The sequence below is a fragment of the Muntiacus reevesi genome, chromosome 10 (genome assembly GCF_963930625.1).
Source record: "Muntiacus reevesi chromosome 10, mMunRee1.1, whole genome shotgun sequence".
Taxonomy (NCBI): domain Eukaryota; kingdom Metazoa; phylum Chordata; class Mammalia; order Artiodactyla; family Cervidae; genus Muntiacus; species Muntiacus reevesi.
Genome location: NC_089258.1, coordinates 16,322,049 through 16,349,714, shown reverse-complemented (window position 1 = coordinate 16,349,714; position 27,666 = coordinate 16,322,049). Strand labels below are relative to the sequence as shown.

The 27,666-nt window shown below is 42.1% G+C and overlaps 2 protein-coding genes across 3 annotated transcripts in view; one reads left to right on the top strand and one right to left on the bottom strand.

Moving 5' to 3' along the window:
- Nucleotides 1–8,782, top strand: part of IPPK (inositol-pentakisphosphate 2-kinase) — a 48,023-nt gene extending 39,241 nt beyond the window's left edge. Inside the window, exons 12-13 of the mRNA XM_065946862.1 lie at nt 3,440–3,519; nt 6,147–8,782. Coding sequence (XP_065802934.1) covers nt 3,440–3,519; nt 6,147–6,372 — 306 coding nt within the window. The 3' untranslated portion in view covers nt 6,373–8,782. The remainder of the gene's footprint in view (nt 1–3,439; nt 3,520–6,146) is intronic.
- A 31-nt stretch (nt 8,783–8,813) lies between these two features.
- The window catches only part of CENPP (centromere protein P), a 227,883-nt gene continuing 209,030 nt past the window's right edge, over nt 8,814–27,666 (bottom strand). For both annotated transcript variants that reach the window (XM_065946868.1, XM_065946869.1), the window contains 3 exons: nt 10,952–11,031; nt 9,297–9,388; nt 8,814–8,944 (listed from right to left, as the gene is read on the bottom strand). In XM_065946868.1, coding sequence (XP_065802940.1) covers nt 8,814–8,944; nt 9,297–9,388; nt 10,952–11,031 — 303 coding nt within the window. The remainder of the gene's footprint in view (nt 8,945–9,296; nt 9,389–10,951; nt 11,032–27,666) is intronic.

Here is a 27,666-nt window from a genome sequence, read left to right as displayed (position 1 = left end):
AAGAGGAAATAGGCAGACTACCTGAAAAAGAATTCAGAATAATGATAGTAAAGATGATCAAAAACCTTGAAAACAAAATGGAGAAAATGCAAGAATCAATTAACAAAGACCTAGAAGAATTAAAAAATAAACATACAGAGACAAACAACACAAGTACTGAAATTAAAAATACTCTAGAAGAATCAATAGCAGAATATCTGAAGCAGAAGAATGTACCAGTGAGCTGGAAGAGAAAATGGTGGAAATAACTTCTGAAGAACAAAATAAAGTAAAAAAGAACGAAAAGAACTGAGGATAGTCTCAGAAACCTCTGTGACAATATCAAATGCACCAACATTCAAATTATAGGGGTCCCAGAAGAAGAAAAGAAAGAGGCTATGAGAAAATTTTTGAAGAGTTTATAGATGAAAATTCCTCCAACATGGAAAAGGAAATAGTCAATCAAGTCCAAGAGGCCCAGAGAGTCCCATTCAGGATAAACTGAAGGAGAAACATGCCATGACACATGCTAATCAAACTAACAAAGACTAAACACAAAGAAAGAATATTACAAGCTGCAAGGGACAAGCGACAAGTAATATACCAGGGAAACCCCATAGTGTCCAGTTCTCTGAAGTTTCTCAATTTTGTTTTTTTCTTTGAGCTGAGCAGCGTGTGTGTCTGGTGTATCTGGTACCTGGCGTCCATGTGTACCTCTTTCTACCACTGTGGGGTTTTGGGGGGTTCATTCGTGGGTTTTTTTTTTTTGCTGGTTTTCTCTCATGGCATCATCTTTTGTGCCTGGGTAGTTTTGCTCGTGTGTCAGCAACTGTATTTGTATAATTAGTTTAGAGATAATCTGAGGCCTGGGATGTTATCTTCTTCTAGAAAGAATTTTAGGTTTGCTTCTGTTAGGGACCGGGAAGCATTAGCAAACTGGGGCCATCTTAATCCAGCTTTGGTGACTGTTCTCTTTGAAGCAGAGTTGCAGTTCCTGGTAAGGCCTGTTGACTTCTGGCTCACCCTGTCTAAAGCTGCAACATTTGGATACTAACCCAGAGCAGGGATTCATCGTGGTTCCTGTCCCCATAGCCCTGGAGGTTAAAGTGTCTCTTGGCTGGCCTTCCAGAACTGTCATCCACTCCCTAGGCAGAAAAGGTCTTTGTCCTCCCCCTGGTTAAGCAGTTCTTGCCGGTCTTGTGACCTCTGCCTTCAAGCAGGTGTTTTTGATATTTTATTTAGCTTTTTCTACTTCAGCAGTTGGGTTGGCCCTGATTATACTCCAGCATTGCTTGAAGTGAAAGTCTAGCCCTTTCATATATATATATATATATATATTTATATTTATATATATTCATATTTATATATATATAAAAAACACACTTTTATGATGAAAACAAAAATTTTCACTGTTATAATTTGCATTTCCTTGATTAGTAGTACATTTGAACATCTTATATATGTATTGGCTGTTTTTTATCTTGTCAGTTTCTTTGGTCCATATCTTTTTTGATTCATTTTCTTTTTACATATTGGTCTAGTATTTTATGTATTTTTTAAAAAATTTATTGAAGTATAGTTGATTTATATTGTGTTAATTTCTGCTATACAGCAGAGTGATTCAGTTATACATATATATAGCTTCTTTTTCATATTTTTTTCCATTATGGCTTATTAGGGATATTGAATATAGTTCCCTGTGATATACATTGTTGTTTATCCATTCTATATATAATAGTTTGCATCTGCTAACCCCAAACTGTCAATCCATCCTTCCCCCAACCCCCACTCCCTTAGCAACAGCAAGTCTGTTCAGTACGTCTGTGAATCTCTTTGTTTTATAGATAAATTTGTGTCACATTTTAGACTCCATGTGTTAAGTAATAAACCATATGGTATTTGTCTCTCTCTGATTTACCTGACTTAGTATGATAATCTCTAGTTGCATACATGTTGCTGCAGCTGGCATTATTTCGTTGTTCTTTTTTATGGCCAAGTGGTATCCCCCTGTATGTATGTGCCACACCTTAATCCATTCGTCAATGGACTTGCAGGTTGTTTGCCTGTCTTAGGTATTGTGAGCAGCAGCACTTTATATATTTTTAAAAAAATGTATTTACTTGGCTGTGTAGGGTCTTAGCTGCAGCACAGAGGATCTTCATCATGGTTCATGGGCTCTCTACTTGTGGTACGCAGGCTCCAGAGGGCACAGGCTCAGTAGCTGACCCTCAGCATGTGGGCTCTTAGTTCCCCGACCAGGGATCAAACCTCCTGCATTGGACAGTGGATTCTTAACCACTGAACCACCAGGGAGATCTTGTATATATTCTTGATGTTGATTATTATATGCTGCAGGTATTTTCTCCTGTTCTTCAACAAGTCTTTTATATTTGGATTATAACTATATCAAAAGCTTTTTATTTTTAGGTATTCAGATGTCTTTCTCTTTCATGGCTTTTATGTTTTAAGTCTTGCAGATTAGGATGTAATATTTTATATTTTCTTTTTAATATTTATCTCTTTAATTCTTTTAGACTGGATTTTTGTGGGCGTATATATTGTAAAATACTTGATTTCTTAGCTAAATGAATATTAGGAGAAGAGCTTCTTTTTCCTCCTACTGTAAAGATTTTTGCAGGCCACACTTAGGGCCACACTTTTGTAACCCACACTTGTGGTTCTCCCCTCTTTCCCACACATTCCTGCCTTGTGGAATGAAGCTTGAATGTTGTCTCAGGGCAGTTCTCTTGATGTGTTTCATTGAAGGAAATGACTGAAAGTGAGACAAGTTATGATCTGCCATCACACAGATGTTGAGGCCAGTGATAATGTGTAGGGCCCACTTTTTGGTAACTAGTTTATTTTTGTAAAAGTGAGAGTGGTTCAATCTAAAAAATTCAAATGAGACTTCCCTTGGTGGCGCAGTGGATAAGAATCCTCCTGCCAATGCAGAGAGCATGGGTTTGATCCTTGGTCCAGGAAGATTCCACCTGCCATGGAGCAACTAAACTCATGATCTAGTGCCCAAGAGTTGCAACTACTGAGCCTATGTGCCAACTACTAAAGCCTGCACGCTCTAGGACTCACAAGCTACAACTAGTGAGCCCCTGTGCTGCAACTACTGAAGTCTGTGCATCGCAACTAGAGAGTAGCCCCCACTCTTTGCAACTAGAGAAAGCCGACATGCAGCAACAAAGACCCAGGGTGATACTGCTGTCAGTGTGGCTGTTGTTTTTTCTTACAAGGTGGATTGTGATTTCGTGCTGAAGTCCTAGGTCTCCAGAATCAGGGTCCATACTTTGCCTACAGTGAGAGGTCAGAGGGCGGGACTGGCCTCTGATGAGCCCTTTGGGCCTGGGTCTTCCTAACCCACCCCTGATCTGGGGCCAGTTCCCGGACCTCTCCGGTTGGGAAAGGTATGTGTGGGGATGCCGTGGAACTGACTTCTCCTTCCCTGCAGGTCCAGCAGTACCGGGTTGCCATGACTGCGAAGGACTGCTCCATCATGATCGCGCTCTCTCCTTGTCTGCAGGATGCAAGGTGAGGCACATTCCGCTGTGACACGTGTCTTTGGTCTAGTAGGGTTTTGTGGCTTGGCAAGAGAGTTGGTGTCTTTATATTTAGAGAGGCCCTTGAAGGATCTTGTCTATAAACAAAGGCCAATTTCCAAGGCCTACTTAATACAATGGGGATTATTAACTCTTGCTCTTTAGAAGTTTGTAACAAGTCAAATAGACATTTTTGACAATAATTTTAAAAGCTTGTTCTATTAAATTCAAGATTACTACTATTTTCTAAGAAAATATTTCAAGGAATTTAGAAGCAGTTTAGATGTGCAAATACCTTTCTGTCAAAGAAAACCCCAAGTTTTCATCATGGCTCAGAGGCCAAGAAGCTGTAGGTTACTCTAGGTCTTATTTTCCCTCCTTTTTCCAGGTCCTGATGTGCCAACCTTTATAGACATTTCAAAGCCTTTAAAACAGCATTCCATTGTTCTGTTTCCTCTTTGCAGCATCTCTCCCAGGATATCATTATCCAATCCTATCTCTGTTTTTTAGGAATTCAGGATGAACCTGATAATCTCTCATTGATTAGATGGCATCTTTAGCATTAATCTTCAGGGTGCCAAACCCACACACGGTTTTGTGGAATGTTCTATAATCTTCTGATATGTGTTCCTGGGTCAAGATGACCTTGTGTCACTGGCTGCCAGCCACTCGGTTTTCTGATGCTTTTGAACTAAACATTCCTAGGAGTCCTGCCTCTTGGCAGGCATAGGATTGTCCACTTTCTGATAGGAAACACGAAGGGACATTTATAGGGCATAACTGAAATATTTTTTAAAAGAATTGTTTAGTTGAAATCTCTCATTATCCCCTAAGAAAATGCTCCCAGTGCTTAGCAGCAGGAATTCATTTGGATTAAGTTAGTGTTGTTAGATGAGAGAAAACCACACAGATGTTATTATCTATTGCCCTTCCTGAAGGAAGGAAGTAGTCAGGACACAGAAATGTGATGGGATCGGGGCCAGGAGTCCTGACACCCTTGACCAGCTGCTCAACAGAAATCGACATGTTGGGAGAGGAGTGAGGACGTGTGTGCAGGACGTGTGCCCATGTGGGCACCTGTCATCCGCAGGGGAGAGAAGCATTTTAGGTATCAGAAGACTCAGATCTGGGCTCACTGGGAGCTTGAGGCTGACCAGTAGGCTCCTCAGGAGTGGCCCTTGCGCTATGCTCTCACCAGACTCTGTGTGATGGATTCCCTTCTTGATTCACGTCATCTTATTGGGTGTTGGTTCTGATGTGATGTGTGGTTTCCTATAAAATGTGCAGCCCCGGTGAGGGCCAGAGATACTCACTGTCCTAGCCCAGCTGCATGAAGCTTGGGTCTCAGGCCCTGAGAGTGAGACTCAGAAGCAAGACCTTAATTTGTATTCATGTTCTTTGCTGTTCAGGAGGGAGTAGCTAAGACCCCAGCAGCTGAGCCAGGGACTCATTTTCCTGTAAACAGCACTTCTCAGCAGGGACTGAACGAGAGCCCAGGCCTTAACTAGGTTGTTAGAGAGCAGTGTTTTTATCTGCCTCCCTCTCCCAGGCAGGACCTTTAGAAATTGGTATTTCATTTGTTTTTAATAATGTCTAAATCTAGTATAGTATGCATGGAGAAACCAGAACTCCTTAATACTCTCTCTTGGGCTAAACCGAGCTCGTGTAATGTATTTAACCAATCATTTGGATGCATACTGAGAGCACCTTGAGAGCTAAGAGGTATATATAGAAATGTTAGTACAAAATTCAGAACTAGCCTGGAAGTGTTTTGGTTGTTGCTGTTGTTCTGAGTCATGTCCGGTTCTTGGTGACCCCATGGACTGCAGCACTCCAGGCTTCCTGGTCCTTCACTATCTCCTGGAATTTGCTCAGATTCATGTCCATTGAGTCGGTGATGCTATCCAGCCGTCTCATCCTGCCGTCCCCTTCTCCTTCTACCCTCAATCTTTTCCAGCATCAGGGTTTTTTCCCAGTGAGTCAGCTCTTTGCATCAAGTGTTTTTAAGTACAAGTAATTGTTTACATTTTGTTATAAGCATACAAGTATTCCAATATTTAGAAAAACCACAAAGCTAAACCCTAAGAAACAAAATAGAAAACACTACAGACACAATTTGAGAATAAAACATGAAACCATTTGAGAACAAAACATGAAGCCAGATCTCTCTTTCCTAATGTGAAAAAGCATAGAGGAGCAAGAGTTTCTCACCAGACATGGGGGAAGATACGTGAAGAGAAGTCTGTTCTTAACATTTTATGCATTTGGCTGTTGCATGGCTAGATCTACTTTCTTTTTCTTAGGTTTTGTAATACTTGGCTCATGATAAGTAACATTTTTAGCATTTGTTTATACTACTGGGATATGGGGAATATCAATTGCCTAGTCTACTTAATTGCTTTTCCATCTTTCTGCACTTTAACTCTTTCTTATCTGGTGTGCTGGTAAGTATCACAGTAGGTGCCTCTCTTGCAGAAGCTTCAAGCATGAGGCATACAGCTGGCACAGATAGAGATGGAATGCATATATAGATGCACAGAATGGGTGCTCTTTGTTTGTGAGTTGCGTTGAGAGGATTTGGGAGGTTTGTGTATTCTGAAATTGCTCTTTTGCTTCCAGCTCCGATCAAAGGCCTGTTGTCCCTTCATCAAGATCTAGGTTTGCCTTCTCTGTGTCTGTGCTGGACCTTGACCTCAAGCCCTACGAGAGCATTCCTCATCAGTATAAACTGGATGGCAAGATAGTCAACTACTATTTAAAGACCGTACATGCCAAAGATGCCACTGTGATGTCGACGAGGTTCAAGGAAAGTGAAGACTGCACGTTAGTTCTCCATAAGGTCTAACCTTTTTCTTGTAGTGGCTTTGACACTTGAACACAGAATGTGAAGGTTGAATGATAGAGCTATTTCCTGTTGTGTTGGGTGACTTCTGGCTGTGAATGTTTTTGCTTTTCAACCCCTGTTCAGGTGGGACTGCCTCTGGGAGACATGGAATGCCCTTAGAGACAGCTTCCAGGACAAGGAATGTTGGATATGAGCCCAGCAGTGTGCTGTGTCCCTGGAGGCCCCCCTGGGCAGTTCTCCCTTTCCACCCAGGGTTCACATCTAATCTCTAAAAAGCCTTATAAGACCCAAGGTTTGGATCTCCTACCACCAGAATCCTAACATAGAAAACTTGAATTGTCACATAGACCTTACAGTTTGGACTTTGAAGAAAACACAGATGCTACTGGAATGTTCCCAGCACAAGCCTTGTGTCAGCGCGGGTTTAGCAGCTCCCTGCTGTGGAGAGCAGAGTTGCCGACGTGCGCGTCAGTTCCCATCAGTGGGCTCACAGCCCATGTGGAGGTGCTGTACCCACTGCTCTGCTCAGGGTCAGCAGGCAGCGTGGGACTCAGGGCAGGGGTAGACACCACTCATGCGAGCACTGACTTTCTATTTTGTGTTGAATGATTTTATCTTTAACTTTAGGGGAAACAAGGTATTCTTTCCCACCTGAAATTGCTGCTGTGGAGCTGAAAGCAGAGCTGTAACTCTGAGCTGCTATGCCCAGGGTGGGTGTCATGGGGTGCCTGTGCTTCTGCCAGTTCTGTGTTCTGACATTTTTGGATGTTCGGGAAACCTCAGCTACTTCTGCCAGGGCCAGCATCCTGATTCGGGTTTCACTAAGATGTGTGGTGTTGATGGCCTTGAGTAATTCTGGACACCTCCCCATCGGGGCTGCCCAAGGCCCTGCTTCTGCATGATGAGCGACTCCTGGCTGGCACCAAGAGGGTTCTTGTTGGGGTCACCAAAAGTGTGCCCAGCTGCTATGAAAACTGTTGGGAATCTTGGCTTCAGTTTTTTATTCTATGGTAGGGTGTATAGATTATTTATATCATCATTTTGAGGGACTAATGAAGGCTTATTGTAATATAATAGTGAAACCATGAGATTGTATGAAAATACTACACAAAAAATGAGAATATTTTGCTGATTATAATTTTTGTGGGGAATTTTGTGATAAATTAAGAATTATGCTTATTTGAATCAAGCCAGCTCTTCTAGAATTTATTCTTCAGTCCTGTCCTACCATTTACTTCTTACTTCTTCACTTAGAGGTTCAAAAAGATATTCATATAACACATGCCTGTCATTCATGTGGGATGCTGGGGTACAGGGCTGTGGAGATTCCACACATAGGGTTATGCATGGAGCCCTGTTCTCATGGTCAAGTTGCAGGCTCCAGAGTGCATGGAAGTAGGTAGCTATCAGAGTTGTTTTGGCCTGAGGTTGTTCCTTGTTGCTGGCCTGGGGTGAGGATGGTCTTGCCCAGCACCAGGGTATGCAGGGGACCCAGAATCTCTTGTGTGTGGAGCTCTGAAACCCCAGCCCCTCAAGGACGTGGGCTGGGCAGCCTCCTGTTGCCTATTCTGACAGGAGTGAACGGTCTGAAAACAATCACCCTCTATTTGGGGGGGAAAAAATTAAAGATGAGTATCTAGAAGGTCTTGACTGAACCCTTTGCACTTCTCACACTCCACCTCAGCCCTTTCCCTGAGGCTTTTATTTGATGGAAACAGTGTTTTCACCCATTCTACTTTAAACTGGCAACTCAGGTCAGTGCAGCACTTAGGACTCTGGGGGACTTTAATGAAAACACTGCTTCTTCTGTGCAGAGGGGTTGGGGGGCTAAGGCCCTGTGTGAAGGGACAATGCCGTGTTTGCTGTCTTACTGCATTTGTTAATGTTAACCACTCTACTTTTTTGTGAAAGACCATGAAGAGTGAATGTCAGAGAACTTGCTGAGAGGTGCAGTGAAAGCCTCCAGTGCTGCTTCTAGAGTCAGGAGGTGAGGAGGGCGGTGTGGCTCCCCGGGGGTGTCTGAGGAATGTAAAAGAATGAGGCTGCACTGGTAAGCCCTGCAGGAGTCCCTCAGTGATGGATGGTAGGAGGGCCAACCTTTGAGATGGGCTGGTGCCACCTCTGCCCTTAGATTCATACCAAGGTAGGGGCACGGTGGCTCCCCGTGTCCCAGGATGGATAGCCACTTCTGTACGTTCTCAGATGTTGAGTTTACTTTTAAAAAATACACTATATGTGTCACTTGTTTGGTATTTTGAATTTAAATAACTGTATTTATTTTTCATGTCCCGACAACGTATATATAATGTGCCATAATTGCATAAACGTGTTCTAAAGGTAAGGTTTCTAAGTGGAAAAGAGCAAATGTTTATATTCAATAAAATCACACACCTCCAGGTGCAGCATCTTACTCCTATGTGTAGTTGTTCACTGTTTGGGAATTAGCTGCTTTCCTCTGTGCAAAGTGATTTAATCAGGCTTTCTAGAGTGGCTTCAATGCCCAGCACGCCCAGTAGGGTTCTGAAGCTGAGAGGAGCAGTTTCTATGACTCTGTTCTTGTCCAGTTCCAGGGCTGTAAAGAAAACAAATCACACATCGGGTAAGACACTTCACCAAGACACTTCCCTCATTCTCAACTGGCCGAACTGAAGGGAAGCCAGTACAACTGAATCACAACCTTGAACCAAGCACCTCCCCACATGCCTGAGGCAGAGACATCAGGCATTCATAGCCTAGGAGGGCCTTAGAGGGGCAGTCCCACATGCATGTGCTTTTTGAGTGATTATGGACAAAAAATATTTTGAAAACCTATTTTAAAAGTACATCAGTGACATTTTTTACTTTTTATTCTTGCCACATAAAACCAGATGAAATGAGTAGGTGTTTGTGTTGAGCACAGTGAGAAATCACCAGAACATCCCTACCTCGCAGCGGCACTTTGGTGAGAAGATCGAGCTTCGGCAAAACCTTCCCTTGCTCATCTATTTCTATCCTCCAAACAATGACTAGTTCAAACCTGAAAGAGGTAAGATGCATTGCTGAGTGCTTTTAAAATCAGACTAAACTGTATGAGGCACTTGACTCTCTCTAGAGGAGAGGATGCCTACATGGGCAGGAACGCCGCTCTCTTCCCAACCACCCTTGGCGTTGCTGCCCTTCCCCAAGGCTGTGCTCAGACTCCCTTGATCTCAAAGACCCACAGCTGAAGAGAGAGTATGGCCAGCTGAACATGAAAAGATACTCAACATCATTAACATACAGGAAATGACCATAGTGAGATGCGGTTTTGTGCCCCCTACATGCTAGTGTGACAGTACAAGTGAAGTACCGGACATCCAGCAGTGAGAACTTAAAAGATCACTGGTGGGAAATACGAATTGATAAACTACTTTAAAAGGAATTTGGCAGTGATAGGTGAATCTGCCCTATGACCCAGGAATTTCGTTTCTAAGTATATGCTCAAGAGAAGCCTGCGTACTGTGTGCCCAAGGACATAAACAGGAATGTTAGAAATAGTGGAAGATAATGATAACCCAAAGGCCCAAGACTTGAAGAATGCAGAAATACATATATTCACCTAATGGAGTGTAAGCAGTGAAAATGAATTCGCTACAGCTATAGGCACCACTGGAGAAGGCAGTGGCACCCACTCCAGTGCTCTCGCCGGGGAATCCCACGGACGGAGGAGCCTGGTGGGCTGCAGTCCGTGGGGTCGCCAAGAGTCGGACACGACTGAGCGACTTCACTTTCACTCTTCACTTTCATGGACTGGAGAAGGCAATGGCACCCACTCCAGTGCTCTCGCCTGGGAAATCCCACGGACGGAGGAGCCTGGTGGGCTGCAGTCCGTGGGGTCGCCAAGAGTCGGACACGACTGAGCGACTTCACTTTCACTCTTCACTTTCATGCACTGGAGAAGGAAATGGCAACCCACTCCAGTATTCTTGCCTGGAGAATCCCAGGGACGGGAGCCTGCTGGGCTGCCTTCTATGGGGTCGCACAGAGTCGGGCATGACTGACGTGACTTAGCAGCAGCATAGGCACCACTATAGGTGAATTTTGGAAATAAGGTTGGATAACAAGGCATGTTCCAGAGACTTACATAACTACACCATTTTAAGGCTTGGAACAAAACATCTTTAGGCGCAGGTCACAGAAGCACATCCTGCCCACGTGCACATAAAGGTACCACAGTGGGTGGGAGGAGACCTGGATGACTTCTCCCCGCACTCAGTACTTGCAGACTCCCCACCTTTCCTGAAATAAGTTGATGAAAATAGAACTCCACCCGTCTGGCCTCCCCTCCTTGGCCTCTCCTTCCTAAGGACTCCAGCAGTGAGACCGGCACCTGCTGGACTTTTCCTTATAGATCCCATTTGTGTTTACAGTTCCCACATTCCCCTCCTCCCTCACCCAACGAGCTCCCCCTGGTGCTCTCCTGCTATCTGTTATCACTCCACAGACACATCTCAAGATGTCAGTTAGGTGGTTTACATTTGTTTTCTACTATTTGTAATCGTTTTTAACAGGAAAGACCCGTCTGGGATGGGGAGCGACTTGGTGGGGCCTGTGTACTCACCCAGGTTGACTGGGGTTCCTAATGCCCATGCAGCTGGAGGAGGCCCCCTCTGAGAGCTGCACAGCCTCTGGGTACTTTTCCTGTGGGGAGAAGGAACGGTTAGCAAAATCTGTGGGGTGTGTCTTGCATTCCCTGAAAGTCTAATAATCAGGTGTGCTACTTTCTCATCTAGGCATCATGGCATCCTGGCAGAACCTATGGGCTTCAGAGGATGGGGCCTTCCTGAGGCCACAGGTAGTTGATAGGCTGAACAAAATAAGCTCCCTCAAGTGAGGTCTTGTGGGGACAAACATGTGTCACAACTTTTGAAGGACCAGCCCACAGATCAGCGAGCTTGTTGCCAGCGTGTGAGGCCAGCGCTCTCAGACCCGTGTGTGAAAGACGCTGATAGAGCAAGAACACATCCAAACACCAAGCCATTCTGACCAAAGGCTGGCGTGGGCTGGGTTTAAACTTACAGATGATTTCTAATTTCAGGGAGACAGTTTTTATGAGAAAATGTATACCTAAATTTTTTAAATGGAAAGTGCTGGCTGGTTTTTAAACCTCAGGCTCTTCTAAATTAATAACAACTGTATGAGGAATGTAAAGGAGAACATGTGACTGTGGCAGTGTAACTTCCAGGCTGAGCTGAAAGCACGTGGCTTGGGCCAGTTCCAGCGTGAGGCCCAAGGGCTTGGTCTGCCTCCAGGCAGACCTCAGCCTCTCTAGGCCTTCTTCTCATGAGCAAAAGGAGGCTTTAGATTAGAAGCTTTCACTAAAAAAAGAATAAAATGTACTCCTTTTAGTTTTTAAAATAAAAACCAAAAGTAAAAATGCTGACATTAGGAAGAGATCGGGCATTTCTGGAGAGCTCTTAGGGACTTGTGTGGCAAGTTTCCTTCTATACAAGTTAATAATATTGCCCCATTTATCCAGCTTCATTCACTTGCCTGGTGACCTCAAATATTCAAAGCTGACAGGAAGAAAGCAACTAAAGGCTGAAGAGCAGCCCAGAGACACAACATAAACAGCAAAGTCTAGATACCATCGCTGATAGAAATACAAAGCATGGGTCTCAGCGATAGAGTGTACCTATACAAGTGGCCTGGAGGGAGAAGACAGAAAAGTTGGAAAAAGTGATACAACTAAATGCAAAGGGGGTCTGAGGTCACAGCCAAATATCAGTACATTTCAAAAGCAATTAAAAGTTCTGCATATTACTGTGTTTGACATTCAAAAAAGACAACAGAATCACCAAGAAAGGATTAAGAGGATGTACTCAGATAAGGCAGCCATCTGGCCAGTGTGTTTTAGAATATTTAACATGAAAAATAGCTACACACACAAAAAAAAGGTTGACAGGAAAGTTATCAGCCTGACTTGGAAATCACCTTAGACACTTCACATTCTGCCACTAGTAAAACTAAGGTCCAGGCCTGGTACCTAAAGGGAGCACATGGGAGCCTTGCGCTTCACTGTGTGTTGGGCAGGCTGCGAACAGGCTGTGCTGTGCTGATCCTGTGCATACACTGGGCCTGTCAGTCTTTCACAGGAAGTTTGTCTTAAGTGGTGATTCAAAGTGGATGTTTAGATCTTGCCTGGTGGTCCGGTGATTAAAGACTCCATGCTCCCGATGTTGGGGGCATGAGTTCGATCCCTGATCGAATTAAGATCCTGCATGATACCAGGCTCCTCTGTCCATGGAATTTTCCAGGCAAGTGTACTGGAGTGGGTTGCCATTTCCTTCTCCAGGGGATCTTCCCTACCTAGGGATTGAACCCAGGTCTCCCACGTTGCAGGCAGACGCTTTAGCATCTGAGCCACCAGGGAAGCCGCATGATACACAGTGCAGCCAAAAAAGGGGTGCAGATTGTGTGTGTGTTTATTTAGCTGCTTGCCATGTGCCTGGAGTCTGCAGTCAAGAACTCTCCTGGTGTTTATGATAGAAAAAAATGGTAGCTTTGAGAAAGCTGGGAATTTGTTATTCATCCCAGTTTTCTACCTGAGACCCACTTTACTGTTGGAATGGCTGCTGGATGCTGGTCCAAAGGGAAGAGAATTTTAAACAGAACTTTAGAGAAAACCAACCATGTGTTATGGATCAGTCATACTATCCAGTTCACTCCCCCCTGCCACTTAAATGAATGGGAAACCTTGAATCTTGAGTTTAAATGTATCCTTGAATGTTCACAGATATCTAGAGTGAGTGGTAGTCATGATACCCCTCATCCCTGGACACTCAGTGGCATTTCCCCAAACAGGGCCATCTTCCTGCTTTACCAAAACACAGCATTCCAACCAGAAATTTTCAGATGTTCCCAGCTCCCTCCTGTGACCCTTACATTCCCCCAGGCAGTTTAGGCAGTTTGGAAAATGAGGCCTCTTGGACCTTAGTCCAGGTCTGATGTCTCCTCATGATGCCACATTGGGAGTGCTCCAGAAACGCTCCTGTGCTTCTGGGGTGACCCAAAAGCCACCCTTTTCCCTCTGTTATTGGAATTTTCCAAGGGGACATCATGAGACCAGGCCACTGTCTGGCTCCTCAGTCAGACATCCACTCACCAGCCTGCTGGGCCTGCTGGTGCCTCAGAGCTGAGTCAACCACACGAGGGGTGCCAAAGGGTGACTGTCTCCATCATTCCTTCCACACTGGCAAGTAGATTTTCACCAGAAAAACGAGCTTTTACTTCTCCCTTATTTATTTTCTATCGGCATTGACTCACAGATCACTGATTTATTCAACATATATCAGTGTTTCTTTAGGAAGCTGATGGTATTTAGAAACCAAGACCTAGGCTCACTGCTCCTGGGGCTTTGGTGGCTTAGGGCTCTCTCAGGGGAAAGAACTTGGTAAGACAGGTTGGTGTGACACATGCACAAGCATGCACGTATCATAGCCCCTTGGGAATCCTTCTGCACACACATACTAACAAACGAGCAGGCGACGACCTCAGTACCTCTGTCCACCCCCAGAATTCTCTATCTAGCCTTCTTCCTTCTGCAGCTATAAAATCACTCTACTCCTAGGCAGGAAAAGAGCTTACACAAATAATCCCTTTATATCTTCCCTGTTTAGAATGGAAAGGGGAAAGTTAGGCAAGCAAAATCAGTCAAATATATAGCCAAGAAACATACACCCTGCAATAAATCTGAAGGCAAGTGTACCCTTAAAAGATCTACTCCATTAAGAGTACTAGACAATAAACATCACTTCAGGTGGGGATATAAGTCCAAGAAGTAGTTCTTGAGATTTTTAAGATTGTCATTTTCATTCTAACTAATTGGGTAGCAATTGTATGCTTTTATATGTAGTCTGTTCCCTTCTAGGCTAATAATTAAAAAGCAAGGCAAGTTGGTTTCTTTTACAATAGTCAGAAATGATACTTAAGAAGCTGAATACACACACACACATACATGTAATAATCAATGCTAGAAACTCTTTAGAGGTAATTTCACAACTTTGTCTTCATACAGTTTTTAAAATGTAATTGTGCCAGCAAAATAATGAAATGCAGGCAGATGATGAAAGTAATATTCAGATATTCACTGGCAATTTTGTTATTAATAAAACTCTCACTGTTTTATATATCTCAAAGTAATGTGCAAAGCATTGAAACTGATTATAATTTAAAGCTACTATGGTCTGGGGACTTTTCTAGTGGTTCAGTGGCTAAGACTCTGTGATCCCAATGAAGGGGGCTTGGGTTCAATCACTGATCAGGGAACTAGATCCCACATCCTGCAACTAAAGATTGCAGATGCCACAGCTAAGAGCCGGCACAGTCAAATAAAAAATACTTTTTTAAAAGTTAAAAAAAGAGAAGTTATTATGGTCTAATTTAAATTTTTTCATAGAGTCACAGACTTTTTGAGCTTTAAAGGTGTTTTCTCTTTCAAAAGACAAATTACACGTCCACACTGCCACATACAGTTTACTGACCTCTTAACAGTTAAAGGCCCCATGTCCTTAACAGGCACTAGCTCATTCACAGATGACAGCAGTCATATGAAGCCATTGGTATAATGCCCATTTAAATGAAACTGAGGCTTGAAAAAGTTAAGATTACACAACTAGTAAACTGATTCAAACCTAAGGCAATCAGATTCCAAAACCTGAGCTCAGAAATAATACTACCATTTCACATTTCTGAATTCAACTATAGTTGTAATACAGAGGCCAAGTGTGATTACAATCAACTTGTAACATAATTCATACTGGCAACCGATTTTGAAGGCAGAAGCAAAACCATTTTTATTGGGAAACATGATAGCCCCTAGAGGTTTGTTCACATATTCCATATGGTATAAGGCTTATTAGGTCCCTAACGGTAATGGGCTCCTGATCTAGTTCGAGCAACTTGCTGTGTGTATATTTTTTGGCTGCACTATGTGGCTTGCTAGGTCTCACTCCTGGACCACGGATTGAACCCAGGCCATGGCAGTGAAAGCCCAGAATCCTATCCACTAGGCTAGCAAGGAATTCCCCTGTGCCTGTTTTTTATTAGAGGTTTAGTTTTCTCTCCAGAGGCGTGAGGTTGCATTGCCCCCTTTAGTAGTGCCAAGCTTCTTCACATAGGCCTCTGTCAGGGCGAGGATGGACTGCCTCTCATATGGACTTTCTACTAATTCTCCTCCTACCCACAGTCTCTCTTTCAGAGGTTCCACAGAACAAATTGGTTGATTTGTTCCGTCCTCCAAGGAAGATAGCTTTCTCAGTCTCCTGCGCTGAGAGTCACACACGGCTGGAACGCTCTGGCTTGGAGGTCATTTTTCAGTGGCAATGGCCCCTGAGGCCCTGCCCCCAGGGACAGTTCCCATACTCCCAGGGAAAGTCAAAGCAACCTCCAAATGACTGTTCCCTGTTCCGGCAGGGCATGTTCCCTTCAGGGGTTAGGCCTCAGCTTTGTCTGGGCCTCGTCAAGCTATAATTATCTGCTTCCTGAATGTACTGCTGCCTTCCTCTGGCCTATTCTTCATCTTTGTGTACTATGTCTTTTAAAACTCTCTCTACTGTTATTTCTGAAGAATTTTAGCAGAGTGACTGATGAAGGTGGTATATTTCAATGGTCCACTTTTGAGGCCTTTTACATTTATATTTTCAATTTCTCCTCATACTTGATGAATAGTTTGGGTATAGAATTTAAGGTTTAAATAGTATTTAAATTATTTTATATATAAAGCTAATGATATATGTCCAAACTTGTATTCTAGAGTCCTATGTTAAAATGCTTTCAGGGCTGGAGCACTGGGATGACCCAGAGGGATGGGATGGGGAGGGAGGTGGGAGGGGGGTTCAGGATGGGGAACACATGTACACCCATGGCTGATTCATATCAGTGTATGGCAAAAACCACTACAATATTGTAAAGTAATTAGCCTCCAACTAAAATAAATTTTAAAAAATGCTTTCAGTTTTTAAAAATGGAAAAAAAAATAATTAAGTCAACTCATGTTCTTAGAAATAGAGGAAATCCCCACCCTGGGACAAAATAAAAGAGGGCATAAATAATGTTTGTAAATAAACTCTTTAATTGTTCAAATCTTATACTATATCAAGTCCTGATAGCTTTATTTTCATAAGACAAAATGAATATTTGGCAAGAGAATTAAAATGTGACAGAAGAAACAAGTCTTGGTGAAATAATCCAAGGGACAATAATAATGTATTCTATTTGCACAATAGTTCTAACTTTGCCAGTTCTTTACATGTTTATCCACAGGATACCTTTATGAATCAGGGATATAAAATTATGCACACTTTAAAAATAAGGAAATAAAGGCTCAGAGATTTGCAAGGCTGCTCCAATGACCCTGAGCCCAAAGTAAAGAAGCCAAGCTGAGCTGGCTTCCTAACTCTAATGCCTTTCTTGAAGCAAATTTCAGGTGACCCATGGTCCAGCTCAGAGTAAATTCACCCTGAAACCAATAAGGCTTACACTTCAGGGACCAACAACTCCCTCCCAGTACATGGGCTCCTTTCAAGCCCCTCTACTGAATTTAAAACAAATAATTTTTAGAACAGTTTTAGATTGATAAAAATTGGAAGGATAGTACAGAATTCCTATATTATTAACATCTAATATTGGTGTGGTATACAATCAATGAACAATCAATGAACCAATATTGGGATATTGCTTTTATAACTGAAGTCTATACTTTATTTAGCTACCTTAGTTTTTACTTAATGTCCATTTTCTGTTTCAGAATTCCCACTCAGGATCCCACATGACATATTTGTGAGAGGTAGGAAAATTCACCTAGATCCTTACTCTATATATACCTTCTTATGTTCTGCCATGGGTTTAAGTATTATGCTTATGTATTTTAATAAGGGGCTCCCAGTTTTTTACCTAAAGACTCTTAAGAGAAAATGCACAGTTGTTCTTTGGGTCTTATAACGCGTCTTGCCATCTGGCAGCGCCCTCAGGACCAGGCGGAAGAAGGGGTCAGCTGATCCTGGGCTTGACTTGAGACTCAAAACAGGTAACGAGAGGGGCAAACACGAAAATGCTTTCACATATGCATCTGTTTACAGACCACCCATGAACTAGCAAAACGCATCTTACAATAATTCAAATTTTCAGCATGCACTAGCTCTTGAATTGATTGAGGGCAGAGGATTTTCTTTGCTGCCTTGTCCTGAAACTGCTTTATTTTCCTAGAGAAATTCTTAAGTGAAAGTATTTCAAATTCATCCTCTCACACACAATGAGACCTACACACATGATGAACTTGGATTGACTGATTCATCACTCAAAATGATTTGCAGCGTGGCTATTGTGTGGAACTGTTGTGGACGGTCAGACCTGTTTTTCTTTGCCTGGCAAGCTTTCTTATTACCCTCACTCTGGCAACAGACCTGTCCCTTTCACAGGATTGGCTCAGGCCATCAATAGACTGTTAGCTCCTCACGAACAGCATATAATGTATCCTGGGCCAACTGACAGATGCTGGGAGGACAAAACCTTCTCCAGCAGGGACTGTTCAGTGGGCAGCCTCTTCCAGGCTATGGGAGGCCTGTGTGTTGCCCTGGTAGACAACCAGCAGAGAATCGTGCAGAAATGAGGGCTTCACAACAGGAGGGAAAATCCTCTATCTTGATGTGATCCGCACATGCAGGCTACCCTTCCTTTCTTTAATTGTCTGAACTACTACAGCCCTCTGCTACAACTGGAGTGACTAACTTTCCTTTTTGCTAAGCCAACGTGAATTTATATTTCTGTCTGTGTTGAAAGAGCCCCAATAAAAACACTGGGTACTTTGTTAAATGCTGTGTATGTCCTGGAACAAAATAACAGTGAGCATTAGGAAGGTAAAAACTACAATGGAATACCACAACATACACCTGAATGGCTACAAACAACTGACAAAACCAGTGTTGAAACTGATATGAGCAGCTGTTACCCTCACATCCTGCTGGTGAGAGTATAAATGGGCACAGTTATTTTGACAACCCCTCCAAAAGCTGAACATATATCTACCCTAAGATTCAGCAATTCTATCCAACATAAACACGTACCTGTATCACCAAAAGACATGCACATAGCAGCGCTGTTTACAACTGCCAGGACCTAGAAAGGGCCAGGCCCAGAACCCTGGGTGAATGCTGTGTGGCTCATCCACATGACAGAAGGCTCAAGGGCTGTGAGATGAATGATCACCAGTTACACTCCACATGGACCGATCTCAGGGATAGTGCATGCAGTGACAAGCACCAACCCTGTCTTGTAGCACCTGTGGCAGGTGGATGGGCCCTAGGGGCTGCTCCTGCTCTGCTTCCTCTTCCAGTGAATGGTTCTGTAATTTTGTGAAAAATCATCCAACTGTGCATTTATGACGTGTGTGCCCTGTCCCGTATCTATATATTTCAACAAAAAATACAAAAGACAGCATCCCCCAGCCCATGAAGTATACAACCTAGTGAAGACAGACAGTAAGCAAGTAAACACAGAAATGCTTCCCCTCTGCCTCTGCCATCCAGGGTGGGGAATGCTTTGTTCTTTTTCTCATCCAGAAGCCCAGTAGCCATCTCAATTACTTTGCTATCTTTTTTGGGTCTTCTCCAGCTCTATCATATCTGTCCTGAAGAACCAACTCTAACTGTATGAAATATGTACAGATGTTGTAGGATTTGGGACAAAGAACATAAAATCTATTTTCTTTTACCTGATCATCCTGAATTAAAGCTACCAATCTGTAAGCCTTTCTTGATGCTGAGGTATCTGAAATACTGTTTTGAGAAGTAGTTATATGCCTTTTCTTGGGTCACTACTGATAGCCAAAGGCGCATTTTTTCTGGCCATGCTGCACTGCAATGTGGGATCTTATTCCCTGACCAGCGATCAAATCCATGCCCTTTGCAGTGGAAGCATGGAGTCCTAACCAGTGGACTGCCAGGGAAGTCCCCAAGGGCCCATCTTTTGATAGGTATTTTCTGGATTTCTTTTTCCTTGAAGGTCTTATCTTATGCACAGTAAATTTTTATTATTTTTTTGTGCCCTCTAACTAATGTTTTCACTGCATTCCCATTCTCTTGGTATTTCAATATGTGGAAAGGCTTAAAGTTGTCTGAAAATATGGAGATTTTACTGTTGACTTCTTCTTGGCTCATTTATATATAACAGTTCAATTGCTTAACATTTCTCTATTCTGAAAATATGGTCCATGTGACTTTGTTAAACTGGAATTAGTTGAATCACATTTGAGATAAGTGGGCCAAAAGCTGCAGGTTAAAAGTTTTTTGTTACATGAAAATTTTACTCGTAAAGACATTTGTTTGAATGTTTGTAAACTTTGTAAACTTTCTTTCTGGTTGCACTGGGTCTTTGTTGCTGTGCGTGGGCTTTCTCTGGTTGCGGCAGGCGGGGGGTACTCTCTAGGTGTGGTGCCCAGGCTTCTCACTGCAGTGGCTTCTCTTGTAGAGCATGGGCTGGGTAGTTGTGGTGCATGGGCTTAGTTGCCCGCGGCGCATGGGATCTTCCTGGACCAGGATAGAGCCCGTGCCCCCTGCACTGGCAGGCAGACTCTCAACTACTGGACCGCCAGGGAAGTTCCGAATGTTTGTAAACTTTCTACTTATCTTTCCTCATCTCCTTATATTAAACTTCAGCCAATTTGTACATTTAAATAATACTTGAAGAAGCATACTAATTTCCAGAGGCTGAGGCTGACCAAAGAAATGAAAAAGGCCTGTACAAACTTATCTTTATCTTTATTAAAACATCATGCTGAAGGGCTGGAGGGGAACTCAGGCCCCAGGACCCCAGAGGCTTACCCAACAACAGTCCAAGGTGGATTATGTGGCCCAGCAATAAGAGAAAATGGAAACAGAGGATGTGAGCCAACAAAGTCAAGCTTTTTTTTTTTAAAAGATAAGACAGTCAAAGGACAGATTCCATTTTCCTAAAGGTCATACTTCAGCCTCATATAAATTCCATGCTGTTTTAAATATCAAAAGCTGAAAGCACAGTATTTATACATTTGCAACAGAAAGAGGGTCTTTTATTTATTTATTTATCCCCCCCCACCCAGGGTCCTTTATTTATAAGTGCCAAAAGCACTGAATACTAACCAGATGTGGTTTACTGCCTCTTACAAAGCAAGAAAACATACAGAGAAGAAACGACAGTTGGAGTTAAAAAAAAAATCTTAAAACAAGGATAAAACAATTAAAGCAATTTGTCCTACCAACAGAACTGAGTAGCTGAAAGCCCTTTGCTGAAGCGTGCCTCCACTGAAATACTACTAGTGAACTTGCTTAAGCAGGGCCCTCCTGTTTCTTCCAAGAGCACTTGCAAATAGCTGGGCTTTTCTGCCACACCTTTCTACGTGAAAGTGATAATAATGTTCTGGTAAGATGCTCGTAAAAGACTGGCCTGCAGACCCTGATTTATGCAAACATAATTATGGATGTCTGAAATCATTTAACTACTTACAAGAGGAAGGTGATTATTACCTCATGCTTTCCCTAAGTAACCAGTCTTTAGGTTCTTGAGGCAAAAACATAATCAGTCTACTTTTGGGTGGGTATTGGGGGTGGGGTGGGGGGTGGGCAGTGATGGTAATACTGTCTGGTGTTGAAGGAGGAAACAGACAGAACAGGCTCCATCTTGAAAGCAGGACACCATCTTGGACCGGACTGTGGACTTTGAGCTATATGCCCAGTATCAATGGAAACGACATACCAACTGGAAAGTCAGGCCCGCTGGATGGAAGAGCCCCAGGGCTCGTACCTAGATTCTCTGTTGTCTAAAAGAATACCCTAATTATCTGTGTAACCGAATAGAATCATAAATTCTATTATGCTTATTGGGGTATGACCACAGGCCTATTGATAATTGTCCACTGTTAACTACCTAGATTTCAGGCATATGAATCTTGGGTTAACTTTGTATCTTTCTTTTTCTTTGTTCAGACTAGTTTCAGGGAATTTGGGGAGGTGGGTTTAGGCATGTACACTTAGGGTATATAAAGTTTTCAGAAAAACTGGTCGGGGTCCTTGGCTAAGAGGAGACTGTCTTGGGCCCACCGGTGTAATAAACGGCACTCCACTATCTGCATTGTCCTTCTGAGTGAGTTTGTTTCCTGGAACATGTGGCTACAACAGTTTGTGTTTATCAGAAAAATACACTATTTTAAACACATTAAAATTATTGTAATCAAAGACTGGATAAAGACTATAAAAGACTGAATAAAGAGGAAATGTGAACATATTATTTTCTATCTAAATTACAACTAGACTCTTTTGTAAGACAGTTTAAAAAGGCATTCAACAACAATTTGAACTATCATAAATAGCTTGAATGTAATAGTTTAGTGTAAAAAATAGATTTGCAGGATGCTTAGTTTGAAATCTACCTTAAAAGCATACAGAAACACTTCAGATCCACTAGAAAATCTATTATAAAAAAGACATTCAACTAATAAAAATAAATGAAAAAAAAATTAAAAAAATAAAAAAAACAGACAATAAAAAGACAAGTGTTGGTGAGAATGTGACAAGTGCAAACCTCAGACATTGCTGGTGAGATGTAAAATGGTATAGCCACTTAAGAGTTTGGCTATTTCCCTCCCCCACCCCCCACACTTTTTAATGTCCCTTATGCAAAAAAGCAAAATGCCTGTCTGAGGAGGCTTTACAAATAGCTGTGAAAAGAAGGGAAGCAAAAAGCAAAGGAGAAAAGGAAAGATACCCATTTGAATGCAGAGTTCCAAAGAATAGCAAGGAGAGATAAGAAAGCCTTCCTCTGTGATCAATGCAAAGAAATAGAGGAAAACAATAGAATGTGAAGGACTAGAGATCTCTTCAAGAAAATTAGATACCAAGAGAACATTTCATGCAAAGATGGGCTCGATAAAGGACAGAAATGGTGGGGACCTAACAGAAGCAGAAGATATTAAGAAAAGGTGGCAAGAATACACAGAAGAACTGTACAAAAAAGACCTTCACGACCCAGATAATCATGATGGTGTGATCACTCACCTACAGCCAGACATCCTGGAATGTGAAGTCAAGTGGGCCTTAGGAAGCACCACTACAAACCAAGCTAGTGGAGGTGATGGAATTCCAGTTGAGCTCTTTCAAATCCTAAAAGATGATGCTGTGAAAGTGCTGCACTCAATACAACAGCAAATTTGGAAAACTCAGCAGTGGTCACAGGACTGCAAAAGGTCAGTTTTCATTCCAATCCCAAAGAAAGGCAATGCCAAAGAATGCTCAAATTACCACACAATTGCACTCATCTCACACGCTAGTAAAGTGATGCTTAAAATTCTCCAAGCCAGGCTTCAGCAATACATGAACTGTGAACTTCCAGATGTTCAAGTTGGTTTCAGAAAAGGGAGAGGAACCAGACATCAAATTGCCAACATCCACTGGATCATTGAAAAAGCAAGAGAGTTCCAGAAAAAAATCTATTTTTGCTTTATTGACTATGCCAAAGCCTTTGACTGTACGGATCACAATAAACTGTGGAAAATTCTGAAAGAGATAGGAATACCAGACCACCTGACCTGCCTCTTGAGAAACATGTATGCAGGTCAGAAAGCAACAGTTAGAACTGGACATGGAACAACAAAGTGGTTCCAAATAGGAAAAGGAGTACATCAAGACTGTATATTGTCACCCTGCTTTTTTAACTTATATGCAGAGTACATCATGAGAAATGCTGGGCTGGAGGAAGCACAAGCTGGAATCAAGATTGCTGGGATAAATATCAATAACCTCAGATATGCAGATGATACCAACCATATGACAGAAAGTGAAGAACTAAAGAGCCTCTTGATGAAAGTGAAAAAGGAGAGTGAAAAAGTTGGCTTAAACTCAACATTTAGAAAACTAAGATCATGGCATCCGGTTCCATCACTTCATGGCAAATAGATGGGGAAACAGTGGAAACAGTGGCTGACTTTAGTTTTGGGGGCTCCAAAATCATTGCAGATCGTGATTGCAGCCATGAAATTAAAAGATGCTTACTCCTTGGAAGGAAAGTTATGACCAACCTAGACAGCATATTAAAAAGCAGAGAGACATTACTTTGCCAACAAAGGTCCGTCTAGTCAAGGCTATGGTTTTTCCAGTGGTCAAATAAGGATGTGAGAGTTGGACTATAAAGAAAGCTGAGAGCCGAAGAATTGATGCTTTTTAACTGTGGTGTTGGAGAAGACTCTTGAGAGTCCCTTGGACTGCAAGGAGATCCAACCAGTCCATCCTAAAGGAGATCAGTCCTGGGTGTTCACTGGAAGGACTGATGTTGAAGCTGAAACTCCAGTACTTTGGCCACCTCATGCGAAGAGCTGACTCATTTGAAAAAACCCTGATGCTGGGAAAGATTGAGGGCAGGAGGAGAAGGGGACGACAAAAGATGAGATTGTTGGATGGCATCACCAACTCAATGGACATGGGTTTAGGTGGACTCCAGGAGTTGGAGATGGACAGGGAAGCCTGGCGTGCTGCGGTTCATGCGGTCTCAAAGAGTCAGTCACGACTGAGCGACTGAATTGAACTGATAAATTCTGAGATGATACATTCATGTATGAAGTTTTAATTGTTCCTTTAAACCTAGTCCATATTTTCACACAACATTCTGTCATTCATATTTTTCTGCAGTGGAACAAACACCAGAGGATATCTGACAAAACAACATTCTTCTCTTTAAATATAGCATCTGTTTCATTCTATCTTTCTGGTTCTCTTATTGGATTACATTAAACCACCTAATTCTATGCTTAAATGAACTCATGTATTTTCCATCTAATTATCTTTCTAGAATTTCTTTGTCTTACTTCTTCAAATACATCTTCTAATTTTCTCTTTAATAATATTTAACAAAAAAAAAAAATTTAACCTGTTGTTTGACTTATCCACTGGTTTCTAAATTCTTAAAATTCTAATCACATTTAAAAAATGTATAGATGTCAATTTGTTTCTTTTTCCAATAGGTTTTTGGGGAAAAAAAACCAAAACAAAAAGCAGAAAAAAAATTGCTCTGAGGCTTGCCTGGTGGCACAGTGGGTAGGAATCTTCCTGCCAATGCAAGGATCACCTGGTCCAGGAAGGTCCCGCATGACACAGAGCAACTAAGCCCATGTGCCACAACTTCTGAGCCTAAGCCGGCACACTAGGGCCTGAGAGCTGCAACTACTGACCCTGGGTGTGACAACTGCTGAAACAGTGCTCCAAGAGGCTGTGCTCCTCAGTAAGAAGAGTCACTGCCACAGAAGCCCGCACACTGCAGCCGAGAGGAGCTCCCGCTCACCACGACTAGAGAAAGTCCGCACGCAGCAACAAAGACCCAGTGCAACCAAAAGTAAGTAAATAAATAAATTTTAAGAAACTGTCCCTTATTTTTAAATTAGGTTTATATTTTAGTTACTTCTTTGATCTTTAACCTTGTACTTTGCAGTTTTTCTCTAATTGTTTTATAATTCTCACTTATAGAAATTTGTTTTATGCAATTAATGTATAATTTTTTAATGTATACTTGCTTCATCTACAAGCTTCCCTGGTGGCTCAGATGGTAAAGAATCTGCCTGCAAAGCAGGAGACCTGGGCTCGACCCCTGGGTTGGGAAGATACCCTGGAGAAGGGAATGGCTACCCACTCCAGTATTCTTGTCTGGAGAATTCCATGGACAGAGGAGCTTGGCAGGCTACAGTCCATGGGGTCGCAAAGAGTTGGACACGACTGAGCAACTAACACAGTTTCATCTGATGTCATTTTTTTCTGAGACAGTGCTGTGAAATTGTGTGAGAATTTCCCTCTCGGGCAGTTTCAAGGTGGCTTTTCCCAGAGCCTGGAGAAGTCCCTGTATCTACAATTTATATTCCTTTCCAGATTTGGGGTTCAACCTAGACCACACAGGCAGCATAAACTGAGATCCAGTATGTATCTATGCCAGGGATCTGGAGATGTGAGTTTCTCTACCTACTAAGTTCCCTGCAGTTTCTTTGGCCTGGCTGGCAGTTTTCCTCTTCCTCTGTCAACTAACAGAAATCCTTGAGGCCCCAGACTCTGGGAGGAGGATTCACCCTAGCATCTGATGCAGTCCAGGTTGTCTTCCAGACCAAATCTGTGTTCTACCCAGCACCAGCTCCTGCTCTTGCTTTGTCTCCTTATTTAAGGATCTTGGGACATTTCTACTTCTTTCTTTCGAGCTTGACTATATACTTAAGACATGTACTTAATCCAGAATTTCTGAACAATTAAAATGCTGGGAAAGGGTACACATGGTAAATTAGCTTGCCACATTTATTTTCTTTTTCTTTTAAAAAAAATTTTTATTTATTTAATTTTTTTATTTTCTTTTTTATTTTGGCTGAGCTATGAGGCATGCAGGATCGTAGTTCCCGGACCAGAAATGGAACCTGTGCTGCCTGCAGTGGAATTATGTAATCTTAACCACCAGGGAAGTTCCTGATATATTTACGTCTCCACTTGCTTTCTTTTTGTTGAGAAATATCACATTTTCATTTCTCTTTAGTTATACAAATAATTAACACATGCATTCTCTTTATGAAAATTACATGGTTAAAGGAACTTTCTTGGTGGTCCAGTGGTTAAGAATCTGCCCGCCGTAGCAGGGGACATGGGTTTGATCTCTGATCCAGGAAGGTCCCACATGCATGGTGCAACTAAGCCCATGTGCTATAATTACTGAAATCTGCTCTCCTAGAGTCTGTGTTCCACAAGAGAAATCATCACACTGAGAAGCTGGCGCACCACAACAAAGAGTAGCACCTATTCGCCACAACTAGAGAAAGTCTGCGTGTAGCAACAAAGACCCAGTGCAGCCATAAATAAATAAATAAATATTAAATGGTAAAAGCTAAGTTAAAGTCTTCTTTGACATAACCCCAATTCTAGTCTCCACCCCTCTCTCCCCAGGTATCTTGCAGATCTCTTCCCATATTACAGATCTCTATGGACCCACAGAAGATATGAAATTACATCTCAATGAAAAATGTCTCAATAGAGAAAACTTAGTGAATAAAATCATATTATACCATATTGTTTTCTCATTTCTTTTCTTTACTCAACAATGTGTATTGAAGAGCTTTCTCAGTGAAGATAGAGTTTCTATCTGGGGTCGCTGTGTAGTATTCCATTGTGTATTTAATTGCTGTGTAGTATTTAATCACTGTGTAGTATTCCACTGTGAATAATTTTCAAGGGTGTGTCAGCCCTTGAGGAAAATTTCCTCAAAGGAGACGAATACTTTTAGCAGAAGGAAGGGAAGTTATTGGGCACCAAACAACTGATGTCCACCCTCTACCACCACGTTCTACCAGGCACTCATTGCTACATACTATAAGTATGGTGTTAGGACCATGCCACAGAGTATGATGGATACCCCTACAAAACTTCGGGTCAGATGTTGACACTGATACATACACTGCAAGAGCGTATGTATCAAGGCATACAGTAGGTACTTAACAAACATCTGTTGGATTCATTGAAGGCAAATGACCTAGAAGTAAAAAAGCTAAAGGAAACAAAAGTAATTTAGTGAAACTGGGAATTATAGGAGAGTGATTGAAAAACAAAGCTTTAAATAAGAAAGTAAATAAAGAGAAGTTGTAAGATGTTTTAGTATAAAATCTGAAGAACTTCAGGAAAGACACTTGGTCCGAGACAGAAGCAACTACTATAATTCCTGGCACATAAGTGCCTGGTGGATAAACAATATGACTAGTTGGTTAAAACAAACAGAAACTGAAAAATAAAATGCTGAGCACCTAACTCTGTGCCAAAAGTATGCGAAACACATACTTAGGCAAGACCCTCATCTGATTTTGAGAGGCAAAGAGTAATTGGAACAAAGCAGATGCATGCTAGGAGTCACCGCTAGCAGCTTGTTTAGAAGGAACTAGCATCCAGTTGTGCATTACAGTCATGAAATGGGCCAAGATGGTACTGAGGAGGGGTGATGGTGTGCTGAGAAAGAGTCTCTGAGAAAATATGAGGAAGCAAGACTAATTACAGTGGTTTGATTTGGTCTTTTATTCCTATTTGACATGGAGCATAATGCTTGCATAGGTCTTGTGATGGTTCAAGAAACTGCAGTAGGATGGATGGAGTTGGAAGGCATTACACTAAGGGAAAGAAACCAGACAAAGAAAGACAAATACTATATAATATCACTTACATGTGGAATCTAAAAAATATAACAGACTAGTGAATATAACAAAAAAAAAGCAGATTCATAGAAGCAGAGAACAAATGAGGGGTTACC